At 37.4% G+C, this 24,530-nt stretch overlaps 1 protein-coding gene across 1 annotated transcript; it reads left to right on the plus strand.

The window, feature by feature from the left end:
* The first annotated feature begins 7 nt into the window (after positions 1-7).
* Positions 8-23,434, plus strand: LOC127411254 (ras and Rab interactor 3-like). The gene is made up of 10 exons (XM_051646671.1): positions 8-463; positions 2,622-3,318; positions 6,925-7,039; positions 7,643-7,715; positions 7,833-7,924; positions 9,875-11,293; positions 12,125-12,433; positions 21,154-21,285; positions 21,531-21,694; positions 22,150-23,434. The coding sequence occupies exons 2-10, from the start codon at positions 2,698-2,700 to the stop codon at positions 22,474-22,476; spliced, it is 3,252 nt and encodes a 1,083-aa protein (XP_051502631.1). The 5' UTR covers positions 8-463; positions 2,622-2,697; the 3' UTR covers positions 22,477-23,434.
* Positions 23,435-24,530: the final 1,096 nt, after the last annotated feature.

Here is a 24,530-nt window from a genome sequence, read left to right on the forward strand (position 1 = left end):
AAGCGAGACAGAGACAAGGGGAGGAAAACTAGTGTATGAAGTTGTGGCTCGCTGTGAAGTTGAACTGTGTGTAAGTGTGTGCTCGTATGGTTAGGGGGTGTTAAAGGGTTGGCTGACCACCCTGGACAGCCCCTTCCTGACTACATTGCTGACAGGAAGTTTAGAAAAAAATAGAGAAAAGGAGACGTGAACTGTTCTGTTGCTCCCTTTTTTGTTTTTCGCCATTTTTCAAATTTCGCCAACGCTCCACCGCTATAGGAAGCATAAGGATCACATAACTCTGAGGGAAGAACATTAACAGCAAAAGAGTGAAGGAAGATGGATGACAACTCTTGTGGTAAACGGGGTCATTCTGTAAAGGATTATTTGTGACGCAAAGGGACTTAGGGAAGAATGCTGAGTGTGTGCGGGACTGAATGATGAAAACTGCTGTTGGGACTCTGAATTTTGGAGCATCCTGAGAGTAAGTAGCCACAACTTATACTGTATACCCATACTGTGTAAAGAATACCATTATACTCATATATTTGTTTTTGTGTTTTTGACTATGTGCTCTATCATTGAGCAGAAAAGATATTTGTTGAGTCGTGAAGTCATGCCTAGAATTTGAGAACACTTTTGCCACAAGGCTGGATAAAAGCATCTGGAAACGTATTCTCATTGACATTAAAATAAAAACATATATTATTTAATTTGCAGCAATCTAACATTAACAAACACTATATTTACTATGACCCTGCTCAAGGATGTAACCCCATATTCAACATTAGGGGGAATCAAATGTAAAGTTTAAGAGTATGTAATTGAAAAAACCATGTTGATTGACCACTAATCTGAATATAGACTTTTAGTGTTGATTATTACTGTGGAACAGATAACACTATGTAACAACATTTTTGTTCATGGGTAGTAAGTGTTATTTCCTAATTGCTTATGCCTCAAAAGTATATAAAATGGCTGTTATTCTCCACAAACTTTGCTTTTGTGACCAGGACAGTGATATTTTGATATGTACCTATTTCCAATGAGAAAACAGGTGAATTTGTGTCTTTTCGTTCACATAAAGTCAGAAAAAAACAACAACACATGAATCCAAAATCCTTCTTTATCTGTGGTCCAACGAAGACCTTTGCCTCAGACAGCTTAGGGAAGAAGTCTTGAAGGTACTTGAAGGCTGCCGACTCCTTATCTAGAGCTCTGAGAAATTGTTTCATAAAGCCCAATTTGATGTGCAGTGGTGGCATCAGCACCTTCCAGGGGGTCCACCAGTGGCTCCCACTTGACGTTGTTCCTCCCCACAGAGAACTCAGTCCGCTGTGGCCAGTCCCACCTGTGGTAGTGCACCTTGATGTCCCTGCTGTCCCAAAGGCAAAGATAGCAGGGAAACTTGGTAAAACCGTCTTGGAGACCCATCAGGAATGCCACCATTTTTAAGTCTCCTATGACCTCCCAGCCGTACTTTTGTTACAGCCTCAATAGAACATCAACAGGGTAAATGTTGATGGCTTTCACAGCTCACACTTCATTCTCAGGTCATCAGGTCTACTTGTTGTTTTATCTTTTTATTTGTGTATTGCAACAATGCCAAATTGATGAAAAGGTCCAATTGGAGAAAGAAAACTACAAGTTCCTCACAGACAATGTTTATACAAATGGTTAGTTTAGGAGTTCTCATGTTCATATAATACATGCAAGCTATACATACTGTATATAGGTTTGGCTTTCTGCCTACAATGGAAAGACTCAAGTATGAGCTATGAGTAATAAACTCCCCCAAAGAATATGTTATATGATATCGCAACACATCAACAACATGGAAGATATTTTTTGCAAGAACAGGAGGAGGGAAGGGACAAATTTAAACAAAAAAATGAGAGTGAGAGCAGCTGTGAGAACAGAGAAAATGCTAAAATAAACATAGATGGCTTTTTTTCCAAATCAACTGAACATCTGAACATGCTGACATATTCCGTATTTCACAATTTAGAATTTTGCCACTTAAAACCTTATGACATGTTTTCAAGGAAAAAATTAGACATCAGCAGACTTCTGTTTTTTTGTTTTTTTGTTTTTTTTTTGTACTTTGTAATGTTTCAGTGGTTTTCTCAGCGGTATGAGTTGTTCTTCAGAGTTGCAAAATATTCAGTAAATTTAGCGCCACTGTTTATAACCAAGGTAAACTTGTGTGTGAAGAAAATGAAGTCATACGGGAACAACACGAGGTTAAGTAAATGATGACAGAATTTTCTATTACTTTTTATTTAAAAATAATGAAAGTTACATTAGAAGTACTATAATTTGACTAAAAAGTGAAAAAACAAGGAAAACTGACCTTTTGTACAAACACTGTAAAGAAAAAAAATTGTTCATTCAACTTTATATTAAGTGCCTTTTTTTACAGTGTATGAGTTAACATGGAAAATTTCACAAATTTGCTTATTTATTGATCTAGAAATAGTGCTGAATCTTAAATATGTCTTATTAATTTTTCATCTTAATGTGTTTTGTTTAAAAATCCTAAAATGTACTGTTTCTTTACAGGTTAAAATTAGATTTTAAATTCCTAAACTTTCAATGTGGACTTTGAAAGCCACTGTAGATAATATTTCTTGTGTCTACAGGTTGATTACCGAGGTCTTCTAAAAATATTTTTTTGGATTCTACTCAAAGCTCTCCGCTTCTTCTGCAGTATGCACTATGCTCTCCCCAACCCCTTCCACACCACCTCCAGTCCTCACCAAACCCTCTTCCCTCACAATATCGTCACCTATTCCAGCCTCGTTCCACTCACAAACCTCTTCTTTTCCTCCTAGTACTCCTTCCTCCCTGACTTCTACTCCAGCCTTCCCATTAGTTGATATCTCCAATGACTCGTCCCCTGACCCCTCCTCCCTCCCGCTTCCAACATCATCCCCAATATCATGTATGCAACCTTCCTCACCTCCACCTTCAACTTTGTCACCTCACATTAAATCCAAACCGTCCTCCCCTCCTGTTCCCCAGAAACCCATGCCTCCTGAGGTACCAAAGCCACCCCTCCCTGCACAACTTCCCTCTGCTCTTCCCAAGATCTCCTCCACACCCCTGCCTAGACCACCTCCACCTCCTGTTGCTAGGCCCTCATCTCCACCCCATCCCAGACCTCCTCCTCCAGTCTCAAAACCACCAGTCCCTGCATCTCCAGTTGGCAAGACCAAAAAGCCATTGCCTCCTGGTATCAGCATCCTGGAGAAACTAATAAAGACATGTCCAGTGTGGCTTCAACTCGGGATGAAGCAGGACAGAGCCATGCAAATACTGAACAAAGAGTCGTCTGGGGTGAGACATAATGGTTTATGAATCATATTCATGTGATGCTGACCACAAATGTTCTGTTATTTTCAAGATGTACTTGGCATAAACAGTGTCCTGCAGCATGACATTCTGTGATCCATAAAACTATTCTAAACAACATTTCTCTAATTTTTGTATAATTCTTGTGCATGCAGTTTTTATTGTCTGCATAGCCTTTTAACTAAGAGACTACATGAAATAAAATAAAATGAAAAATAATTTGTCACCCTCTAGCACCATTTACAGTAAGTTAACTGCAAAAAAAGTTAAAAAGTGATTAAAACTGTAAAATTTCAGACATAAAGAGAAATGTTGACAAGGTACAGTAAATTCAATGTACTACGGCTGTCAATCGATTAAATATTTTAATAGAATTACATGATCTGCCGATTAATTAATCAAATTAATTGCAACTAATTGATTGGACACAATCATAACTAAACAAATGCTAATAATATCAATATTCATGAAGAAAGGTCCCCCTAAAAAAGATAATTTAGTATATAACAATTTTTTAATTGTTGGTCTATGTACTCATGCATCAGCGTCTCAAACACATCTCGTTGTCAAACACACACTAGTTTTTAGCATCTCTAGTCATAAGTGTTGTGTTCTGGGGATAATGTGTCAAGTTAAATGTATAGTTTGAAACCTGAGAATACATCTCTAGATACCTGCCATCTGTTGTGCTCGGTCCAGCTGTCGTTGAGGGTAAAAGTGCGTCAGTGAAAGGGTGTATTTCCTGCTTGTTGGTTTGAGGAGGTATGTTGCCTGTACAGCTGAAGCGCTGACTGCCCCCTACTGCTATAGATTCGCTAAAACCACAAGGTGGCACCAGAAATCTTTTATACTGATATTACAAGCTGAAATTTTACAATAGGGGAGAGTGTAATGGTCAACAAGCATGTTAGGACAGTAATTTACCTTTTGTGGATACCATACAAATGAGAGCTGTAACCCGACACCTGCCTGTCGCAAAATTGCCTCTGTATTCACGAATGGATGTCTATGGAGGAGATGCTTGGGTGTGCTGAATAAACTGCTTTTGTCAGGAAACAGCTCATTACTTAATTAATTGACCACCTGGGGCCGGTTGCACCAGCTGTGCGTAAGTTAAAACTTAGTCTAGTTGTGGCGTAAATGGGCACTAAGTTACAATTTACGCACTATTAAATATTTGAGCGTTGCACCATTAAACATAGGTAGGACGTAACCCTACGTATGAACTAAATATTTACGGAAACCTCCAACCAGGAGTAACTGATGGAATAAAAAAGCAGAATCATTTAATGACATCAATGAGCTCATGTTTTGGCTGACAGGCATCAATCCCCGCGACATATAAGATGGTGTTGGCATTTACACTCGTTTACTTTTAGGAGAGAGAGAGAGAAATTTTTTGACTTTTCCAATCAACGGTGCCGTTTTCAGGATGCATCGCCCGGTGTCAAGTTTCAACATATATGAGATATATAAGATATTAAAATGAATAAATGTCTGTTTTCCCAGCCTGTTGTATTAGTATTTTATTTATCACCCCTTATTTATTCTAGATACAGTTCCTATATATTGTTATTTACACAGGGCAAATAGGCTAAAGGCTACTATTTATCAAATTAAATATGTATCATATTTTAATGGGGATATCATTTATTACAGCTGATAGTTATGTGAGAAAACAAGGTTTGAACATCAGCTGTAACAAAATCAAATTGAAGCTGATGACTTTTTAACACTTCTGTGTACAAATTTGAAGGCTGTTTATTGGATCAATACAGGTAAATGTCATATTATGCGACTCCGCATTACTTTATGGAGAGCTTACGACCTACTAGTTAAGTCTTGACTTAAGAACAGGTGGTGCAACCAAATTAAGCACTGACTTAGTTACAAACTAACTAGTAGTTACTAAGCCCTTAGAACTTTATGTCCCAGCTTACGTGAGAACTTATGCACAGCTGGTGCAACCCTACCCTGTTCACTAATCTTCAGCATGTTTTACATGAAACAGTCCTTTTGATACGATAAAATTGTTTTATAATAGAAGACACACTGACAATTTTGAGACAAGTAGGTATCGGTTTACAGCTCTCCCCATTCATTTGAATGGTAACCGCAAACGGTAATTTACTGTCGTAACACTCTAGTTGACCGTTACATTCTCTGCTATGGTAAAATTGCGGAGGTTGTAATCTCGGTATAGAAGATTTCTAATTAGACAGCTAGCGCTAGCTAGGTAATGTAGAATAAGTTTAGTCTTTGGGTTCAAAGCTAGCTAGGTTTGAGTAGACTATTGCTGGTAACACAGCTAGTTTTAATCATCGATTAAACAAAAACAAATTCATGATACAGAAATATTCTTTGCTATACTATTATTATTATTATGTTATAATGACAATAACATACCTGTAATAACATGTTCAGTATAAAATAAATAAATAATCTAAAATGACCCAATTAAATGAATAGCCCCCTGTTAAAAATAATATTATTGTTGTACAACAAATTTAATTTTAAAAATAAAAAACAGCCCCCGTAATGCTTCATTCCTGAATGCATTACGAGCCCAACTTTGTCATCACTTAAAAGACTTTGGATCGATGAAAGAGAAAGGGTAAAATTCTAAAAAAAGGTGCGGATAAAAAGTGCATCAAAACAATTAAAAGTCTGCAAAAAGATGCACCATAATGTGCAATTACTGTGTCATTGATCTTACCTACAAGTTACTCTGCTATATACGTACATATGTGGCAAACACATGAGAGGAGTTCCACTCTTAAAGAAATATTTTGTGTTCACTACAAGTTAAATTGATAACATTTGTTGCATAATGTTGATTACCACAGAAAATTCATTTTGACTTACCCCTCCTTTTCTTAAAAAAAGCTCAAATCTGGGTTCCAGTGGCACTTACAATGGAAGTGAATGGGGCCGATCCGTTAACATACTTACTGTTTTAAAAGTATCGCCACAAGACAAGGCATAAACGATATGTGGGTTAACATGATTTTACCATGATAACATCACTAACTAACTTTTTCTGTGTAGAGTTATATCCAATTTTACAACTTTGTTGCCATGATGACATAACACTGTAAACCCTAAATTGATCATAAAAACAATGATTTAAACAACTTTACAGCTAATAATACTTAAGTTTTAACAGAAGAATTATTGTAAGTGTTTTTATAAAATTATAAGCTTCACATTTCTGCCTTTTCAACCCTCCAAAAATTGGCCCCATTCACTTTAATTGTAAGTGCCTCACTGTAACCTCGATTTTTGCTTTTTTTAAATAGGGATGAGCGAAAATATTATTATTATTATTATTATTTTATTCATTTTTTTGTGGTAAACAGCCTTATGCTACAAATGCTGTCGATTCAGCTTAACTTGTATTAAACCCAGAATATTAATTTAAGTTCTTAAAACCTGCTCGCAGAGAAAAGTGACTTTTGATGACTTTTAAAGACAGAAGTTTTTGGCATGTTTATATAAAAATATTGATGTAAAAAAAAGTAAATACCTTGATACAGTTGAATGTACACTGTCGAGTTTATTCTGTCATTTTCTTGATGTTTTTTTACACAGATCTTTTTAGTTAGGAGAGATCCCAGTCAGAATCTGATGGTACTGTCAGTACGTCTTCCTAACCAGCTGGGGGAGCCCCAGGTCAAAGAACTGCCTGTAAAGGAAGAAAAGTCCTGTAAGTTATTTTACATTGAGAAATGAGTGTTCTCTCAACTTGATTTAGAAAAGTTTATGCATGGAAAGCCTTTGCACCAAACACAGACCCACGCATGAACATATTTGCATGCAGACCTGAACACCTCCGCATATATATTTTAGAGCAATAATGCACAGAGATATAAACAGGCCCAAAATGAAACATGGAGTGTTTGATGATGGGGGTTGCAGGCCACAGAATTTCCTGTCCCTGGCAATTATTTGCAGTTGCTGTCACAGGATGTCCTGTACTGGCCCTTCTTAGCTTAGCTTAATTTCCTGGTCTCTCTCTCTCTCTCTCTCTCTCTCTCTCTCTCTCTCTCTCTGTGTGTGTGTGTGTGTGTGTGTGGTAATCACTTTTGTCAGTGGCTTTGTCTCTGAAACCTACATTTTAAGTGAAGGACGGACAGTTTTTGCATATTTATTGTACTGTATGTAAGGGTTTCTGTTTCAGCAGGTGATAAGGCACACAAACATATATTGTAAACCAGTGCAGCCAATATATTTAAATCATTATGGCTATGAGATAATGTCTAACATCAGATGCATTACTAGCATTAACACTTTCTTTCATATACTGCAGTGCTGTACCTCGAAGGGTCTGTCCTGGTCTTTGAAAACATTTTTAAACTCATTGCTTTCTACTGTGTGAGCCGGTAAGACAGACGCCACATCACATCTCCATCATACATCAATATCTCATTTATCTTTTTTTCTTCTTCTTTTTTTACTTCCAAAAATATTCAGAGCTTTCATTTATCTTTTTCACTAAGGGACATCCTTCCTTTTCCTCTGAAGTTACCTCAGGTCATCCTCCATGTAGCTAAATATGAGGATATGGAGGTGATCTCTTCTCTTGGTTCAGGTAAGGCAGAATGATAGCATAGTTTTTCTCATTTAAGTCTTGTTTTAATCTTCAAGAAGCCAAAGTTTCCATGACACTCATAGGAAGTGCTATGAAAGCTAATGGACAATGTTACGCTTAAAGAAATGTCCCAGGTTCAATACAAGTTAAAAAGATAGTTCACCCAAAAATGAAAATTCTCTCATCATTTACTCACCCTCATGCCATCCCAGATGTGTAAGACTTTCTTTCTTCTGCAGGACATGATTTATGATTTTTAGAAGAATATTTCAGCTGTGTAGGTTCATACAATGCAAGTGAATGGGTGCCAAAATGTTGACGCTCCAAAAAGCACATGAAGGCATCATAAAAGTAATCCATACGACTCCAGTGTTTAAATCAATGTCTTCAGAGGTGATATTATAGGTGTGGGTGAGAAACAGATCAATATTTATGTCCTTTTTTTGCTAGAAATTTTTCTCCCTGCCCAGTAGGGGGTGGTATACACGATGAATGCGAATCACAAAAAAAACACAAGAAGAAGAATGTAAAAGTGATCTGTTTCTCACCCACACTTATCATATCGCTTATGAGGACATTGATTTAACCACAGAAATCTTATGAATCTCTTTTATACAGACATATGTGATTTTTGGAGCTTAAAAATTGTGGCACCCATTCACTTGTATTGTATGGTCCAAAAGAGCTGAGAAATACTTCTAAAAATCTTCATTTGAGTTCAGCAGATGAAAGAAAATCATACACATCTGGGATGGCATGAGGGTAAATGATGAGAGAATTACAATTTTTGGGTGAACTATCCCTTTAAGCTCATTCGACAGCATTTGTGGCATAATGGTGATCACAACAAAAAGTAATTTTGGCTTAAGCAAAAATTGTGGTTATAGCAATGCAGTGAATGGGGCCATGCCATTAACATAAAAATTCAAGATATAAACATTATAAGTGTTAACATGATTTTAGTGTTATAAAATCAGGGATTTTCCAGCGTTACAGTGTTGAGCAGATTACAGTGTTTATGTTGTCATGACAAATTGTTTTTATATTGGATAAAACTTTACACAGATAAGATTAGTAAGTGATTTTAGTACACTAAAATCATGTTAACACGTATAATGTTTACGTCTTGTGGCTATACTTTTGAAACCGTGTGAATTTTAACACCCATTGACTAGCCCCATTCACTTCCATTGTAAGTGCCTGTAAGAAGGTTAAAATGGGAAAGGAGGTGGCGGGAACCAGCTAAACAGTCAAAGTAATATTTAATGTAAACTTAACAAAAAGACATAAACACAAATGCACACACGGCAGCTGCGTGTGACTCTCTCTCTCTCAAACTGCCGCATCCGGCTGCATTTATCCCTCTCCTCAGCTGATTAGCCCAACTGGGGACCGGTCGTGCGTAGTCACGGCCCGGCCCACCCTCCTTCTCGTCACAGTGCCTTACTGTTACATTTGTTGTACCGTTGTTGTATCATTTTTGAGTAACCGTAACCTTCAAAATTATTTTTTTGTGGTAATCTACAGTATGCCACAATTGCTATTGATTGAGCTTTACTTTTATATTAATCTATGCCAGCATAATTTGTCAGTGTGAAAGGCACAGAAAAGTTAACTTTTGAAGGTATAAGTAAAAAGGATAGTTTGCCCAAAAATGTAAAGTATGTCATCATGTCGTTTCAAACCCAAATTATTTTCTTTCTTCTGTGGAACACAAAAGGAGATGTTACACAGAATGTTAGCCTCAGTCACCATTTACTTTCATTGTAGTTTTTTTTTCATACAGTGAAAGTGAATGGTGAATGAGGCCGCCAGTCACTAACATTCTGTCTAACATATTCTTTTATGTCATATGGGTTTAAAAAAAGGAAATTATGCCAGAATCTTCTTTTTGGGCGAACTATCCCTTTAAAATCTCATAAAGCTTCCATGTTTCTCATGCTCACACAGAGTTCTGGAATTCAGCTCTGAATAATCATGTGGAAGTGGGAAATGGAGATGGTAGTTGTGGCACTCCAGACAGCCAGGGGCAAAGCAGCTCCTGTGAAATCCAGCTTTCCATTGGCAGTGACCGCCTTTGGTATGTCAACCCCATTTTCATTGAGGAATGTGGCAACAGCGTGCCGCCCACCTCACCTACCCCTGTCTTAAGGACCCAAAGCCTCAATGCCCCAATCCAGGCTCCACCCAAATATAAAAGACCACCACCCATGCGTCCATGTCCTCCCAGTGCACCTGAGTGCTCTCTACACTATGCATTTGGCAAGCCAGCAAAAGAGGAGTTTAAGCACATTCTCAGTTCTCCTCCCCCTTCTGTCCAGAAAAGGGAAGGAAGTGATGGTGATCATGCAGAACAAGAGAGACAGAGAACTCCTGCCTCAGGCGTTGAGCGTGACACAGCCAAGCCAGCTGTCTTACAAATAGCTGAGAGAAAGCAGTCTTCTAGTACTCCTTCATTTAGAGTTCCTCCAATACCATCCCGGCGCAGACTATCTGAGAAACAACCATCAGAGGAACCAGCACAGCAGGAAGTCACCACCAGCACCTCCAGAAACGCTGATGCAGATGTTCCGCAAGACCCTGTAGCCTCTCTAATTTGCCTAGATGACAGTATGGAAGAAAGAGAGAAGCCTGTGGACTTAGAAACTCTCCAGGAAGTGCCAGAGGAACAATCTAAAGTATCTAATGGAGCTACAAAAGTGACTCGGGAAGTAGTGGCTGAAGCAAAGAACACTGATGCTCCAGTAGCGCCTCCCAGGAGAAAAAGACTTTCTCAAATTCTGACTGGACAACTCTCCAAAGCCACTGGGAATTCACTTACACCAAGTACCCCAGAACCCACTTCCATTCTTCCTTTGAATTCCAGAAGTCCCAGTCCTGTCCGTCATTCACTCATCGTCAATGCTAGTCATCCCAAAGTCTCTGATGTTTCTCTGTATTCTCCTGAGGGTGGAGCTCCACAGCCAGATGATTCCTACTCAACCAGCAGCACGGAGGAGGAGATGGACAACCATGTGGCAACAGGTGCTCTGATGAAGAGGACCCCAACAATCATGCTTGACCGAGCAAAGCAACGACTGTCCATGGTGTCCATGGCGAACCTCTCCAACGTCCTCACAGGCTTCATGAGTGCCGACCGCAAGCTGCAGAAACGCATCGTAGAGCTGTCCCGGGATGGAAACACATACTTCGGGAACCTTGTCAGGGATTATCGAGCTTTTACCTTAGACACCATGCGGAAACACACCTCTAGCACAGAGATGCTCCAAGAGATCAGGCAGACGATAACCCAACTAAAAAGCTACTTGATCCAGAGTAAAGAGCTGCAAAATCTACAAGAAGCAGCTCCATACTCTGAGGAGAAATTGGGTAATATACATTTACTGTTTGGGTGCATTTGGCAGACGCCTTTATTCAAGCAACTTACAATGCATAGATTTTTTATCAATATTCCTGCTTTCCTTTGGAATTCCCTTCAAGTAGTTAATGCCATGCTTTACCTGTTTAGCTATTAACTAATTTACCTTAAAGGGATAGCTCCTTCTCTGCACCACAGGATGTTTAATAATAATATCTTAGGAAGACACTCACAGTGAAACAGGTATATAGGCATATACTATGCAATGCCATCTTCTCATGGATTATTATGATTAAATAATGAATTAAGAATGTACACTGTTAAAAGTGATAATCTGTAATTGGAGCTTTTTCTACCTGATCGAACCCTTAACATTAGTTTTGTTAGTGTAATCTAATGTAGTCAGGTTGATTCAGAAATGCTAAATAACATGTTTGACTTGAATAAAACCAGTTAATTTAGATGTTACCACATGAAGCACCTTTTAAAAGTTTTTTTATTAACTTGTTTTTCTGTGTACACTGTAAAAATATGCCGCATGTGGTAACATACAGAATAAATTAACTGTTTTTATTCAAGTCAAACATATTATTTAAATATGCCTGAACTTAGTCAACATGACAAATAGGTTTTTGAGGAGGGTTAGATCGGGTAGGAATTCTGTAGTTCCTTGAGGTAACAATTCCAGGTTACCACTTTTTTGAGTGTGTAATACAAAGAAATAGAGTTCATATTAGGGATGGTATGGATTTTCCCATACCTTTATGCATTTATATATGTAATTCTACAAACTGGTACTAATGCTACATGATGTATCTGGTAAGTGGTCTTTCTCTCTTCAGAGATCATCATTGAGGCTGCACTTTGTAAGAGTGTTCTGAAACCCATGCGTGAGGCCGTGTATAATGGACTGAAGGATATCCACTCACGTGCGGGATACCTGAAGAAACTAAAAGAGAACCAGCAAGTGGTTCTGGGGACCACCACCACAGACCTGGGGATAACCACTAGTGTCCCTGAAATGGCTGTCATGGAGAAAATTCAAGTGAAGCTTGGTAACCTGCACCAAGAGTATTCACCTCAGAAGAAGATCGACTTGCTCCTCAAGACCTGCAAGATCATCTATGAGTCCATGTCTGTGGGCTGTCCAGGTTGGTTTATTTTAGAAAAAAGAGAGAGAGAGACCATTATGAATGGGTCAGTTGGGGTGACATTAATAGCGATCATATACTGTATCATATGTAATGTCAGATCATCCCTTGGTTATAAATAATTAGATGCTATACAGTGCATCCGGAAAGTATTCACAGCGCTTCACTTTTTCCACATTTTGTTATGTTACAGCCTTAATCCAAAATGGATTAAATTCATTATTTTCCTCAAAATTCTACAAACAATACCCCATAATGACAACGTGAAAGGAGTTTGTTTGAAATCTTTGCAAATTTATTAAAAATACAAAATGAAAAAAATCACATGTACATAAGTATTCACAGCCTTTGCCATGACACTCAAAATTGAGCTCAGGTGCATCCTGTTTCCACTGATCATCCTTGAGATGTTCTACAACTTGATTGGAGTCCACCTGTGGTAAATTCAGTTAATTCGACATGATTTGGAAAGGCACACACCTGTTTATATAAGGTCCCACAGTTAACAGTGCATGTCAGAGCACAAACCAAGCCATGAAGTCCAAGGAATTGTCTGTAGACCTCCGAGACAGGATTGTATCGAGGCACAGATCTGGGGAAGGGTACAGAAAAATTTCTTTAGCATTGAAGATCCCAATGAGCACAGTGGCCTCCATCATCTGTAAATGGAAGAAGTTTGGAACCACCAGGACTCTTCCTAGAGCTGGCCGCCTGGCCATACTGAGCGATTGGGGGAGAGGGCCTTAATCTGGGAGGTGACCAAGAACCCGATGGTCACTCTGACAGAGCTCCAGCATTTCTCTGTGGAGAGAGGAGAACCTTCCAGAAGAACAACCATCTCTGCAGCACTCCACCAATCAGGCCTGTATGGTAGAGTGGCCAGAGAGAAGTCACTCCTCAGTAAAAGGCACATGACAGCCCACCTGGTGTTTGCCAAAAGGCACCTGAAGGACTCTCAGACCATGAGAAACAAAGATTGAACTCTTTGGCCTGAATGGCAAGCATCATGTCTGGAGGAAACCAGGCACCGCTCATCACCTGGCCAATACCATCCCTACAGTGAAGCATGGTGGTGGCAGCATCATGCTGTGGGGATGTTTTTCAGCAGTAGGAACTGGGAGACTAGTCAGGATCGAGGGAAAGATGAATGCAGCAATGTACAGAGACATCCTTGATGAAAACCTGCTCCAGAGCGCTCTGGACCTCAGACTGGGGCGAAGGTTCATCTTCCAACAGGACAACGACCCTAAGCACACAGCCATGATAACAAAGGAGTGGCTCCGGGACAACTCTGTGAATGTCCTTGAGTGGCCCAGCCAGAGCCCAGACTTGAACCCGATTGAACATCTCTGGAGAGATCTGAAAATGGCTGTGCACCGACGCTCCCCATCGAACCTGATAGAGCTTGAGAGGTCCTGCAAAGAAGAATGGGAGAAACTGCCCAAAAATAGGTGTGCCAAGCTTGTAGCATCATACTCAAAAAGACTTGAGGCTGTAATTGTTGCCAAAGGTGCTTCAACAAAGTATTGAGCAAAGGCTGTGAATACTTATGTACATGTGATTTTTTTTTTTTTTCCGTTTTTTATTTTTAATAAATTTGCAAAGATTTCAAACAAACTTCTTTCACGTTGTTATTATGGGGTATTGTTTGTAGAATTTTGAGGAAAATAATGAATTTAATCCATTTTGGAATAAGGCTGTAACATAACAAAATGTGGAAAAAGTGAAGCACTGTGAATACTTTCCGGATGCACTGTATCATTATATATTATTATCATGAAACGTTATTAACATGTCAACCTTCTTTTAACATAATCTGTGAAAGACCATTGGATATGGCTGTCCAGAGAAATTCAACAGTACCTGCTTTCCTTTTTTTATGTTAAAAAGGGGTTCTACAATAGTATATTTCAGATAAAAACAAATAAATGTAGGTAGTTGACAGGTATTTCAAGCAGTGACAGTTTCCTGCTATGTGACATGCTATAATTATTCTAAATTGAATTTATTTTTTCCAATAAATCTTCTGTAATTATTATACAGTTATTTTACAATAACTGTAATATATGCAATTAAATTATAATTATTATGCAGTTTTTATAAGTGCATATTAATTGAGAGACTACATGTAATATTTGTACTTTTAAAAATAAATCTTTCACTGCAGAACCATTTAAAATAAACTAGTGAAGATATAAATTTAATTGAAAATGTGAAAAATTTAAATAGTGACCCTATAAAAGATCTAAGAATGAGTCTCTGCTTCAAGTCAATTTTAACCTAAAATCTTGAATCAAAAAAAGTTAATGGACATGTTAAATGTCAGAAACCCAAATATTTCATACACCTCTGTTTTTGTACAGTTGGTAGGGAGATATAACTTCTTGCTTCGGACCCAATAAAACAACACGTAAAACAAAAACAAATTTCTATGTATGAGAAAAAGTATCTAAATCAAGTTCCTTTTACAACTTTGGGGAAATCTACAAATTCCTAAAGTCACCAGACTCATCATTACTCACTCAGTTCTAGAGAATATGGTGGAAAGAGCGCAACCTCTAAACAGAAAGTGACAGGAAACATGTAACCAGTGGCTCTCTACACAGCTCAGACTCTAAAAATTATTCCAGGTTAACTGTCATTAGCACCTCCAAAAAAGGAAGTGCTACAGCTGCAAAACGTAGTGTTTGTGTGTAGGGCTGTTGTTTACAGGACTGGACATGCATGAGATTTAACAAAATGTTAACTCTCAAAGCTCATGTTTGTCTGTATTATTCTGCATGTACATGTAGCACAACTGAAAGCAAGACTGGATAAACCACTGAGCTGTCCAGCAAGAGTTTAACAATGATGATAAAGACTGTAAACCTTTATACGCCTGTTGTGCTGGTTATCTGAACTGCCCCACAAAGGCAAAACGCAGTTACTACGCCATTAAAAAAAAAAAACATCAGTTACTTGGTTGTAGTGTGGGTTGAGCAATTTTCACACTGCAATTTTCTCTGAATCTGAACACAGTTGAGTCAAACCCATCTTTCACATGACAGATCATAGTCTAAGAGACCTGATTTCAGTCATAACTCCATCTGGACTTTTTGTGACTTTGTTAATCAGTGGTCCACATTCTGAAGTATTTATTATTAGCAATAACTTTAACCCAATATTAAAGGGATAGTTCACCCAAATATGAAAATTCTCTCATCATTTCCTCACCTTCATGCTATCCCAGATGTGTATGACTTTCTTTCTTCTGCAGAACACAAACAAAGATTTTTAGAAGAATATCTAAGCTCTGTAGGTCCATACAATGCAAGTAAATGGTGATCAGACCTTTGTAGCCCCAAAACTCACATCAAGGAAACATAGAAGTAATCCATAAGATTCCAGTGGTTAAATCCATGTCTTCAGAAGCGATATGATAGGTGTGGGTGAGAAACAGATCAAAATTTAAGTCCTTTTTTACTCTAAAACTCCACTTTCACTTTTACATCTGAAAGTCACATGTGGTGCCTGTTTAGTTCCACTTTCACATTTGAAAGTGAAAGTTAAAGTGGAGATTGATAGTAAAAAAGAACTTAAATATTGTTCTGTTTCTCATCCACATCTATTATTTCGCTTCTGAAAACATGGATTTAAAAACTGGAGTTATATGGATTACTTTTATGTTTCCATGATGTGAGTTTTGAAGCTACAAAAGGTCTGATCACCATTCACTTGCATTGTATGGACCTACAGAGCTGAGATATTATTCTAAAAATCTTCGTTTGTGTTCTGCTGAAGAAAGTCATACACATCTGCGACGGCATGAGGGTGAGTAAATGATGAGATGATTTTCATTTTTGGGTGACCTATCCCTTTAAACTGCTGCCGTTAACAGTCTGGGTCAACTGTTTTTGGGAATGTTTATGTATTTCCTGTGAATTGCTTACTTTAAGTCATGACTTATGGCATGTATCACATGGGTTTCAGATAAAGTCTCGGTAGATTTACTTGAATGTTAAGAATCATATAAAATTTCAGCTTCTAGATGGACACCCTGAGATTCTTTTGTACAAATTACTGCTGCAATCCAGAACTAATTGGTAATTCTGAGACTTAAAAGCAGCATTACACTCACATATTACTATGAAACTGTTCTGCATTTAAGAAATATATGTTGGACTGTAGAGAGTTGTTTTTGCAGGATATGTGTCTTAGTTTTCTAGAGAATATGGTGGAAAGAGTGCAACCTCTAAACAGAAAGTGACAGGAAACACGTAACCGATGGCTCTCTACACAGCTCAGACTTCGCCTTTTCCTCCTCACCCCAAAATTATTCCAGATTACATCAAAGCTGTCATTTGCGCTTTCAAAAAAGGAAGTGCTACAGCTGCAAAACATAATGTTTGTGTGTAGGGCTGTTGTTTACAGGACTGGACATGCATGAGATTTAACAAAATGTTAACTCTCAAAGCTCATGTTTGTCTGTATTATTCTGCATGTACATGTAGCACAACTGAAAGCAAGACTGGATAAACCACTGAGCTGTCCAGCAAGAGTTTAACAATGATGATAAAGACTGTAAACCTTTATACGCCTATTGTGCTGGTTATCTGAACTGCCCCACAAAGGCAAAACGCAGTTACTACGCCATTAAAAAAAAAAACATCAGTTACTTGGTTGTAGTGTGGGTTGAGCAATTTTCACACTGCAATTTTCTCTGAATCTGAACACAGTTGAGTCAAACCCATCTTTCACATGACAGATCATAGTCTAAGAGACCTGATTTCAGTCATAACTCCATCTGGACTTTTGTGACTTTGTTAATCAGTGGTCCACATTCTGAAGTATTTATTATTAGCAATAACTTTAACCCAATATTAAAGGGATAGTTCACCCAAAAAATGAAAATTCTCTCATCATTTCCTCACCTTCATGCTATCCCAGATGTGTATGACTTTCTTTCTTCTGCAGAACACAAACAAAGATTTTTAGAAGAATATCTCAGCTCTGTAGGTCCATACAATGCAAGTTAATGGTGATCAGACCTTTCTAGCACCAAAACTCACATCAAGAAAACAGAGAAGTAATCCATAAGATTCCAGTGGTTAAATCCATGTCTTTAGAAGTGATATGATAGGTGTGGGTGAGAAACAGATCAAAATTTAAGTCCTTTTTTACTCTAAATCTCCACATTCACTTTTACATCTGAAAGTCACATGTGGTGCCTGTTTAGTTTCAATTTCACATCTGAAAGTGAATGTTAAAGTGGAGATTTATAGTAAAAAAGGACTTAAATATTTATCTGTTTCTCATCCACATCTATTATATCGCTTCTGAAGACATGGAGTTAACCACTGGAGTTATATGGATTACTTTTATGTTTCCATGATGTGAGTTTTGAAGCTACAAAGGTCTGATCACCATTCACTTGCATTTTAAGAACCTACAGAGCTGAGATATTATTCTAAAAATCTTCGTTTGTGTTCTGCTGAAGAAAGTCATACATATCTGCGACGGCATGAGGGTGAGTAAATGATGAGATGATTTTCATTTTTGGGTGACCTATCCCTTTAAACTGCTGCCGTTAACAGTCTGGGTCAACTGTTTTTGGGAATGTTTATGTATTTCCTGTGAATTGCTTACTTTAAGTCATGACTTATGGCATGTATCACATGGGTTTCAGATAAAGTCTCGGTAGATTTACTTGAATGTTAAGAATCATATAAAATTTCAGCTTCTAGACAGACACCCTGAGATTCTCTTGTACAAATTACTGCTGCAATCCAGAACTAATTGGTAATTCTGAGACTTAAAAGCAGCATTACACTCACATATTACTATGAAACTGTTCTGCATTTAAGAAATATTTGTTGGACTGAAGAGATTTGTTTTTGCGGGATATGTGTCTTAGTTTTCGCTGCAACTTTGTCTTTTGTCGATGCATTCTTCCAAATGCTGTTTAGGTAATTCAGGCAGAGTTTTCTTGTCGAGGCTTAAGGTGTTTTTTTTTACAGAGATATTTTTTCTTTAGCATCCTCCCATGCATACCTCTCTTATTTCAGTGCGTTCCTTAATAGGTATTCATGAGCAAAAAGATTAGCACAGACAGGTGTTGCTTGCAGAACCTAAGCTATTATTCAACTGTTCTTTAAAGAATTATCCACCTCAAAGAACACTCAAAAATGTGTTCCATTTCCTCTTTTCATTCAATTTCATAACTACAGATTTACAAAGGCCAAAGCCTTGAGCAATGATTTTGAAACACTTTCTAGCCTTATGAGCATCAACAACCCATTTTCTGTGGTCCACAACATTCTCTTGCTTAAAGTATGGTTCATTTTCCAAATTTATGTTGTGAAGCTCAGATTTAAAGTTGTGAACAGCCAAACATGTTTTTTAACTCACAGATCTGGACAATGTACCTCAAACTCACATCTTATTGACTGAAAAAGCTACTAGATTCACTAATATATAGTCATTCTTTATGTTCATGTAGCTACATTTTGACAGAAGTAAAAACTAGATGCAATTTACAGTGACATTGCATACTATTTGTTTAATTAGATCCTCTGTTAAATTAAATTAGCTTGCATTTGGGTCAACTTATTTTAAACTAGCCATATTATTCCAAATGGTTTACATACAGTACATTAACTCACCATGGTATTACCCTGCTGAGTTCGAGTACCATAGATACACAGTTTTTCTGTAAATTGTCTTATTCTCATTTAGTTGATTTTATTATCCCAAATTAAACACTGTATCACACCAGTGGTACGGTTTCTAGATCCATATTAAAGGACTGGGTTTATATAAGGAACTGTGGCAATGTAATACTGAAATACTGAAATGTACATCTAATAGGAAATTGTACTCTCACAATGTAGCAAACACAACTTTGCCTTTAAAATTGCTCAATTATAATCCAATGCATACAAACAGTATCTCTGGGTTATTGCAATAGATGAACTCCCACTCATTCTTTGAATGCTGAATATGTTGCAGTCATAAAAAGCTACATTGCATAAACACTAGGAACTAAGAAAGATTTACTCATGGCTATGAAAGTAATCTGGAAATATTATCATATTATCTGCAAAATATAGACACACACAGACAGACCAGATCTGAATATAGGAACTTGTTTTTGTTTTGCTACAGACCCTATATTTAAGATCAACAGCTGTAAGCAATGTTTTTACTATTTAAATTAACCATTTGCCAGTGTATTGTTGATTACAGTATATTTGAAAAGTAATAGACATAGCCAGCTCATGGATATACAAATGTAAAAAGCTATCAGCTTTTACATCACATGTCCATTTGGTGCATAGTATTTGATTATTAGAATATTTTTTACATTTAGGCATTAAAAATCTAAAGTCTTAAAGGAATAGTTCACCCAAAAATGAAAATTCTCTCATCATTTACTCACCCTCATGCCATCCCATTTGTGTATGACATTCTTTCTTCAGCAGAACACAAATAAAGAGTTTTAGAAGAATTTCTCAGCTCTTGTGGTCCATACAATGCAAGTGAATGGGTGCCAAACTCTGAAGCTCCAAAGTATCACACAAATCAGCATAAAAGTAATCAATATGACTTCAGTGGTTAAATCAATGTCTCCAGAAGTGATTTGATAGGTGTGGGTGAGACATTTTTAAGTCAATTTTTAATATAAATTCTCCTCCCTGCTCAGTCAGGCTACACTTTAACTTTCACATTCTTCTTCTTTTGTTTTTGGTGATTCACATTCTTCATGCATATGCCATCTACTGGGCAGGGGAAAAAAATTTCAAGCAAAAATTGACTTAAATATTGCTCAGTTTCTCACCCACACCTATATTATCACTTCAGAAGATATGGATTTTTGGAGAGTCAAAATGTTGACACCCATTCGCTTGCATTGTATGGACCTACAGAGCTGAGATATTCTTTTAAAAATCATAATTTGTGTGCTGCAGAAGAAGAAAGTCATACACATCTGGGATGGCAAGAGAGTGAGTAAATTATGAGAGAATTGTCATTTTTGGGTGAACTATCCCATTCAAATGAATTAAAATCATTGACCCAGTGCAAATACAGCAAAACGTCAATCTTGTAAAAGCTTGTAGCATACAGTAAAGCTCTCTCTGAGCTGTATTATATTGGCAGCACTCCAGAGGCTGGCTTGTAAGTCTGCATTTCCATCCAGCGTGTATTTCTTGTTCTACATTCATATAAAATGCAGTGTGCACATATAACAAAACAGGTTCTGTACTCTATGAACTATTGCTATATGAACATTTGGGAATGAGAAAATGTGCCCTGTTAGGACCCAAGAAGAGAACCTGTCTCCAAAGATTGTGGCTGCACTGTCCTAAACTGAACGTTTTCTTCTCAAAGCAATGGACTGCCGCATACAAGCGCAAAATACTCAAAAGATGCATTTAGACAACATTTAGATGTTTAAAGTGAGCCTATTGTGTTATTCAGGGTTTCTTTTAGACTTACAAAGTCTTAATTTGTTCTTTTTAAAATTTAAATCGAAGTGTATGTGGTTTCTGTATCATTATAAAGGATTCCAAAAATAAGAACTATTTTTAAGCTGGTTTCCTGAACTCTTACTGTTATGTTTACATTTGTGCTTAGGTGTCCTTTAGCCAAAAGGCTTCATGAAACCTTCAGAAACCCTAATAATTATTGCGGTATGAACATTTTCTAACATATAATTGACTAATTAGTGGCTCTCCTAACAGGAAAGGCTTACGGTGCTGATGACTTCCTGCCTGTGTTGATGTTTGTCTTGGCTCGAAGTAACATCAGTGCTCTGCTGCTGGATGTAGAGTATATGATGGAGCTGATGGATCCTGCACTGCAGCTTGGAGAGGGTGAGGACACACACACATTTACAAACACCTAAGCTAACAGAGAGTCATGGAGTGAATCTAGCGCATGTTAACTTAGGAAAACAATTAAAAAACAGTGCAGATGGACGCAAAAATGCATCCTATGTGAATGGCCTCTTAAAACACACATCAAAGCACATCAAACATAATACAGATCTATGTTTCAAACAAGCTAAGATTGTTTATAGCAGCTCATATTGCAAGGATTATTATTTTTACATTTTCAGGTTCATACTATCTAACCACCACCTATGGTGCTCTGGAGCACATTAAGAATTTTGATAAACAGGCTGTGACCAGACAGCTGAGTCTGGAGATCCAGGACTCCATCCATCGCTGGGAACGCCGCCGCACCCTAAACAAGGCTCGAGCATCACGCTCCTCTGTGCAGGTATTATGGCAACCACAACATCAAAAGAAAACCCAGAATGCCATAGTTATCACAGTTACTGTCACTGCAGGAACACCAGTGAAACAAAATGTTATAAAACTAAATTTTAACTTTGTATTATCTACCAACGTCATCAAAATAGTAAATAATAATAATAATAATAATAATAATAATAATAAAAAGAAAATTAACAAAATGACATAGACTCTGAAAGCTTTATAAAATATTTCAACCTTTACAGAAATATAATATATTACAGGAAATACGTAGAATATGAGGATATATTATTCAGGCCTATTTATGTTTTTATAGTTGTGACACTAACTGTAGTAATAGTTAAATAAACAGCGATATTTTGCGAGATACTATGCTTACCATGGTACATTTTTGTAAAAGATGTGAATTCAACTTTCAACATTTTGTCAACATTTTTATGTATCCAAACCTCCTGTCAGGACTTCATTAATGTGTCCTTCATGGAAGCTGGCTCCAACACCAAGACTCTGGGGGTGCGACCCAACACTACGGTTCAAGACCTGTGCAATCAGTGTGCTGAGAAATATGAGGTGTTGGACCCTGAGTCTTATTGCCTGAGTGTGCTGGTGGATGGCCATTACATGCCACTGGCTCCTGAGGAGTTCCCTCTCGCTATCAAATCCAGCTTGCACCACAGTGAGCCACGGAAGGAGTATTACTTTGTGTACCGTCATGGTCGCTGGCCAGAACAAGAATCTGTGGACCAGACACCCCCTACACCTGCACCAGAAGAGAGTTTAATATGAACTGTGTGCATATGTATATGTGCGTGTGCATGCATTCAAATGTCAGTGGATCTTTGCAGAAGGTTTTGGGCAGCTTGAATGGAATGCAAACGATATTTTTAATATACGAAAGAATGTACTGTAAGTGATGCAGAAGAATGTAAGCTGACATTAAAATGCCTATGGCATTAAAATGGCATGAATACAGAGACTGGCTTTCAAATGACAGGCATTTGCTAGTTGGAAAGAACTAGGACTGGAATCCCAAATCTCTTTTGAAAAGATCCACTGATTTTCTCATAAAGAAGCATGGTGAGCTCAAATGAACAGCCTGCCTTAGAAAATGTACTTCTATTTGTGAGTTTTCAGTGCACAAAGAGACACAGATATATCCTTCACCTTAGTTAGCCTTAACTTTAGCAGAATAATATTTATATTATTAGACAGTATGAGTCAGTAGTAGTCCAGGATGGACTTCAAAGATATTAGTCATTAATATAATCTATTTCCCCAGCAGTGATAGGCAGACCTTGAAAGTTACAAGATTCACAAACAAAACTTTAACTTTCAAACAATACAGCCAAAGCTTTTCATATCTCAGGGCTCAGTAGGTTGTGACTCATACTGTCTACTTTGGTGCTGATTTCTTCATTTATAAATTTCTTAAAGCAATGCATCTTTACAGACCTTGAACTGTGTGCCTGCATTGCTCTGTTCCTATACTCAGTAATTTGCCCTCTCTGTTATATTTTGTTGATGTTCACAATAAGTTCAATGTCACTGCTTTTTATGTCTGACAACATATACAATAGTTTTGGCATAAGATTTTATGGAAAATTATTTTAAGCAACATAAATATCTATATACAGTATCTCACAAGATGTATCTGTTTCAGTGAGCACAACATATGCCAAACCAAAGACTTGTGTTTGTTATTCATTTTAAAATGTTTACTGGTAATAAATATCTTTTTACATTATTTATGGTTGGTGTTCACTTATGAAAAAGGCAACTCAAAAAAGTTGAAAAAAATAAAATAAAATAAAATAAAATAAAATACATCCCTATAATTAATAAAAATATATTTATTTTGAACTAAATGAATGGATGAATGTAAAAGCAAATTAAATCAATAAGCCATGAGAGGCAGTACTTGCAAAGGATGACTTTTAAACAAAAGCTTCCATTACTTACAGAATTACAAAAATAACATAATCGTATATTATGTAGAGAAAGTTGCCATCTACTGGTATGTGCAAAAGAGAATGAGGATATGCAGAGTGGTGTAAGTTTGTACAGATAGTACAAAAGAGCTGTTCAGGATGTAGTCCAAAAATCCGGAAGAGAATAGGCATTTCTACCAGAAAGACTCGCAATAATTGAGAATTAATCAAGAATATAGATATAAAATAATTCCTTTGTCGTAAGCCCTGTCCTATGGTTCAGTGTTCGGATTCTCACTCGAATGTTCAGATCCTGTCAGAAGAGGATGACGGCAGGGTAGAAGAGCCAACCCTTCAACAGGACAGAATCTAAACTGGTGGCAAAGGGGTGAAGGGGGAGAAAACAAATAGAAGCATTACAAGCGATGACAACAGCTGCAGAGTTTAAGAAGCATGGGCTGGACTATGATTGGATGAGACACCTGAATTGAACAAAAGGCATACTGTAGTGCTGCTACAAGTCTTCCTGTCAGAACTACTACTAACGCTTCCATTTCTACCAGAAAGATTCACAATAATTGAGAATGAATCGAGAATGTAGATATATAATAATTCCTTTGGCATAAGCCCCTTCTTATGGTTCAGCGGTCGAACCGTTAGATCCTGCTGGAAGAGGATGATGGCAAGGGAGAGGAAGAGACCCCAAAAGTAAACTAGACCTAATTAAAATGTATAGCCCCAAAAATAGTAAAAAAAAAAAAAAAAAAAAGGGTGAGCATTGTTTGTACAATACCTTTGAAATGGATAACAATGGTTTCCGATGCATCCAAGTCCTTTAAAGGTGAAGCATTGTTGGTGCAATACCCTTGAAAAGGACAACAATGCTTTGTGATGCATACGTATGAACCCTGA

This window comes from Myxocyprinus asiaticus, chromosome 20 (assembly GCF_019703515.2).
Source record: "Myxocyprinus asiaticus isolate MX2 ecotype Aquarium Trade chromosome 20, UBuf_Myxa_2, whole genome shotgun sequence".
In the NCBI taxonomy this organism is placed as follows: Eukaryota; Metazoa; Chordata; class Actinopteri; order Cypriniformes; family Catostomidae; genus Myxocyprinus; species Myxocyprinus asiaticus.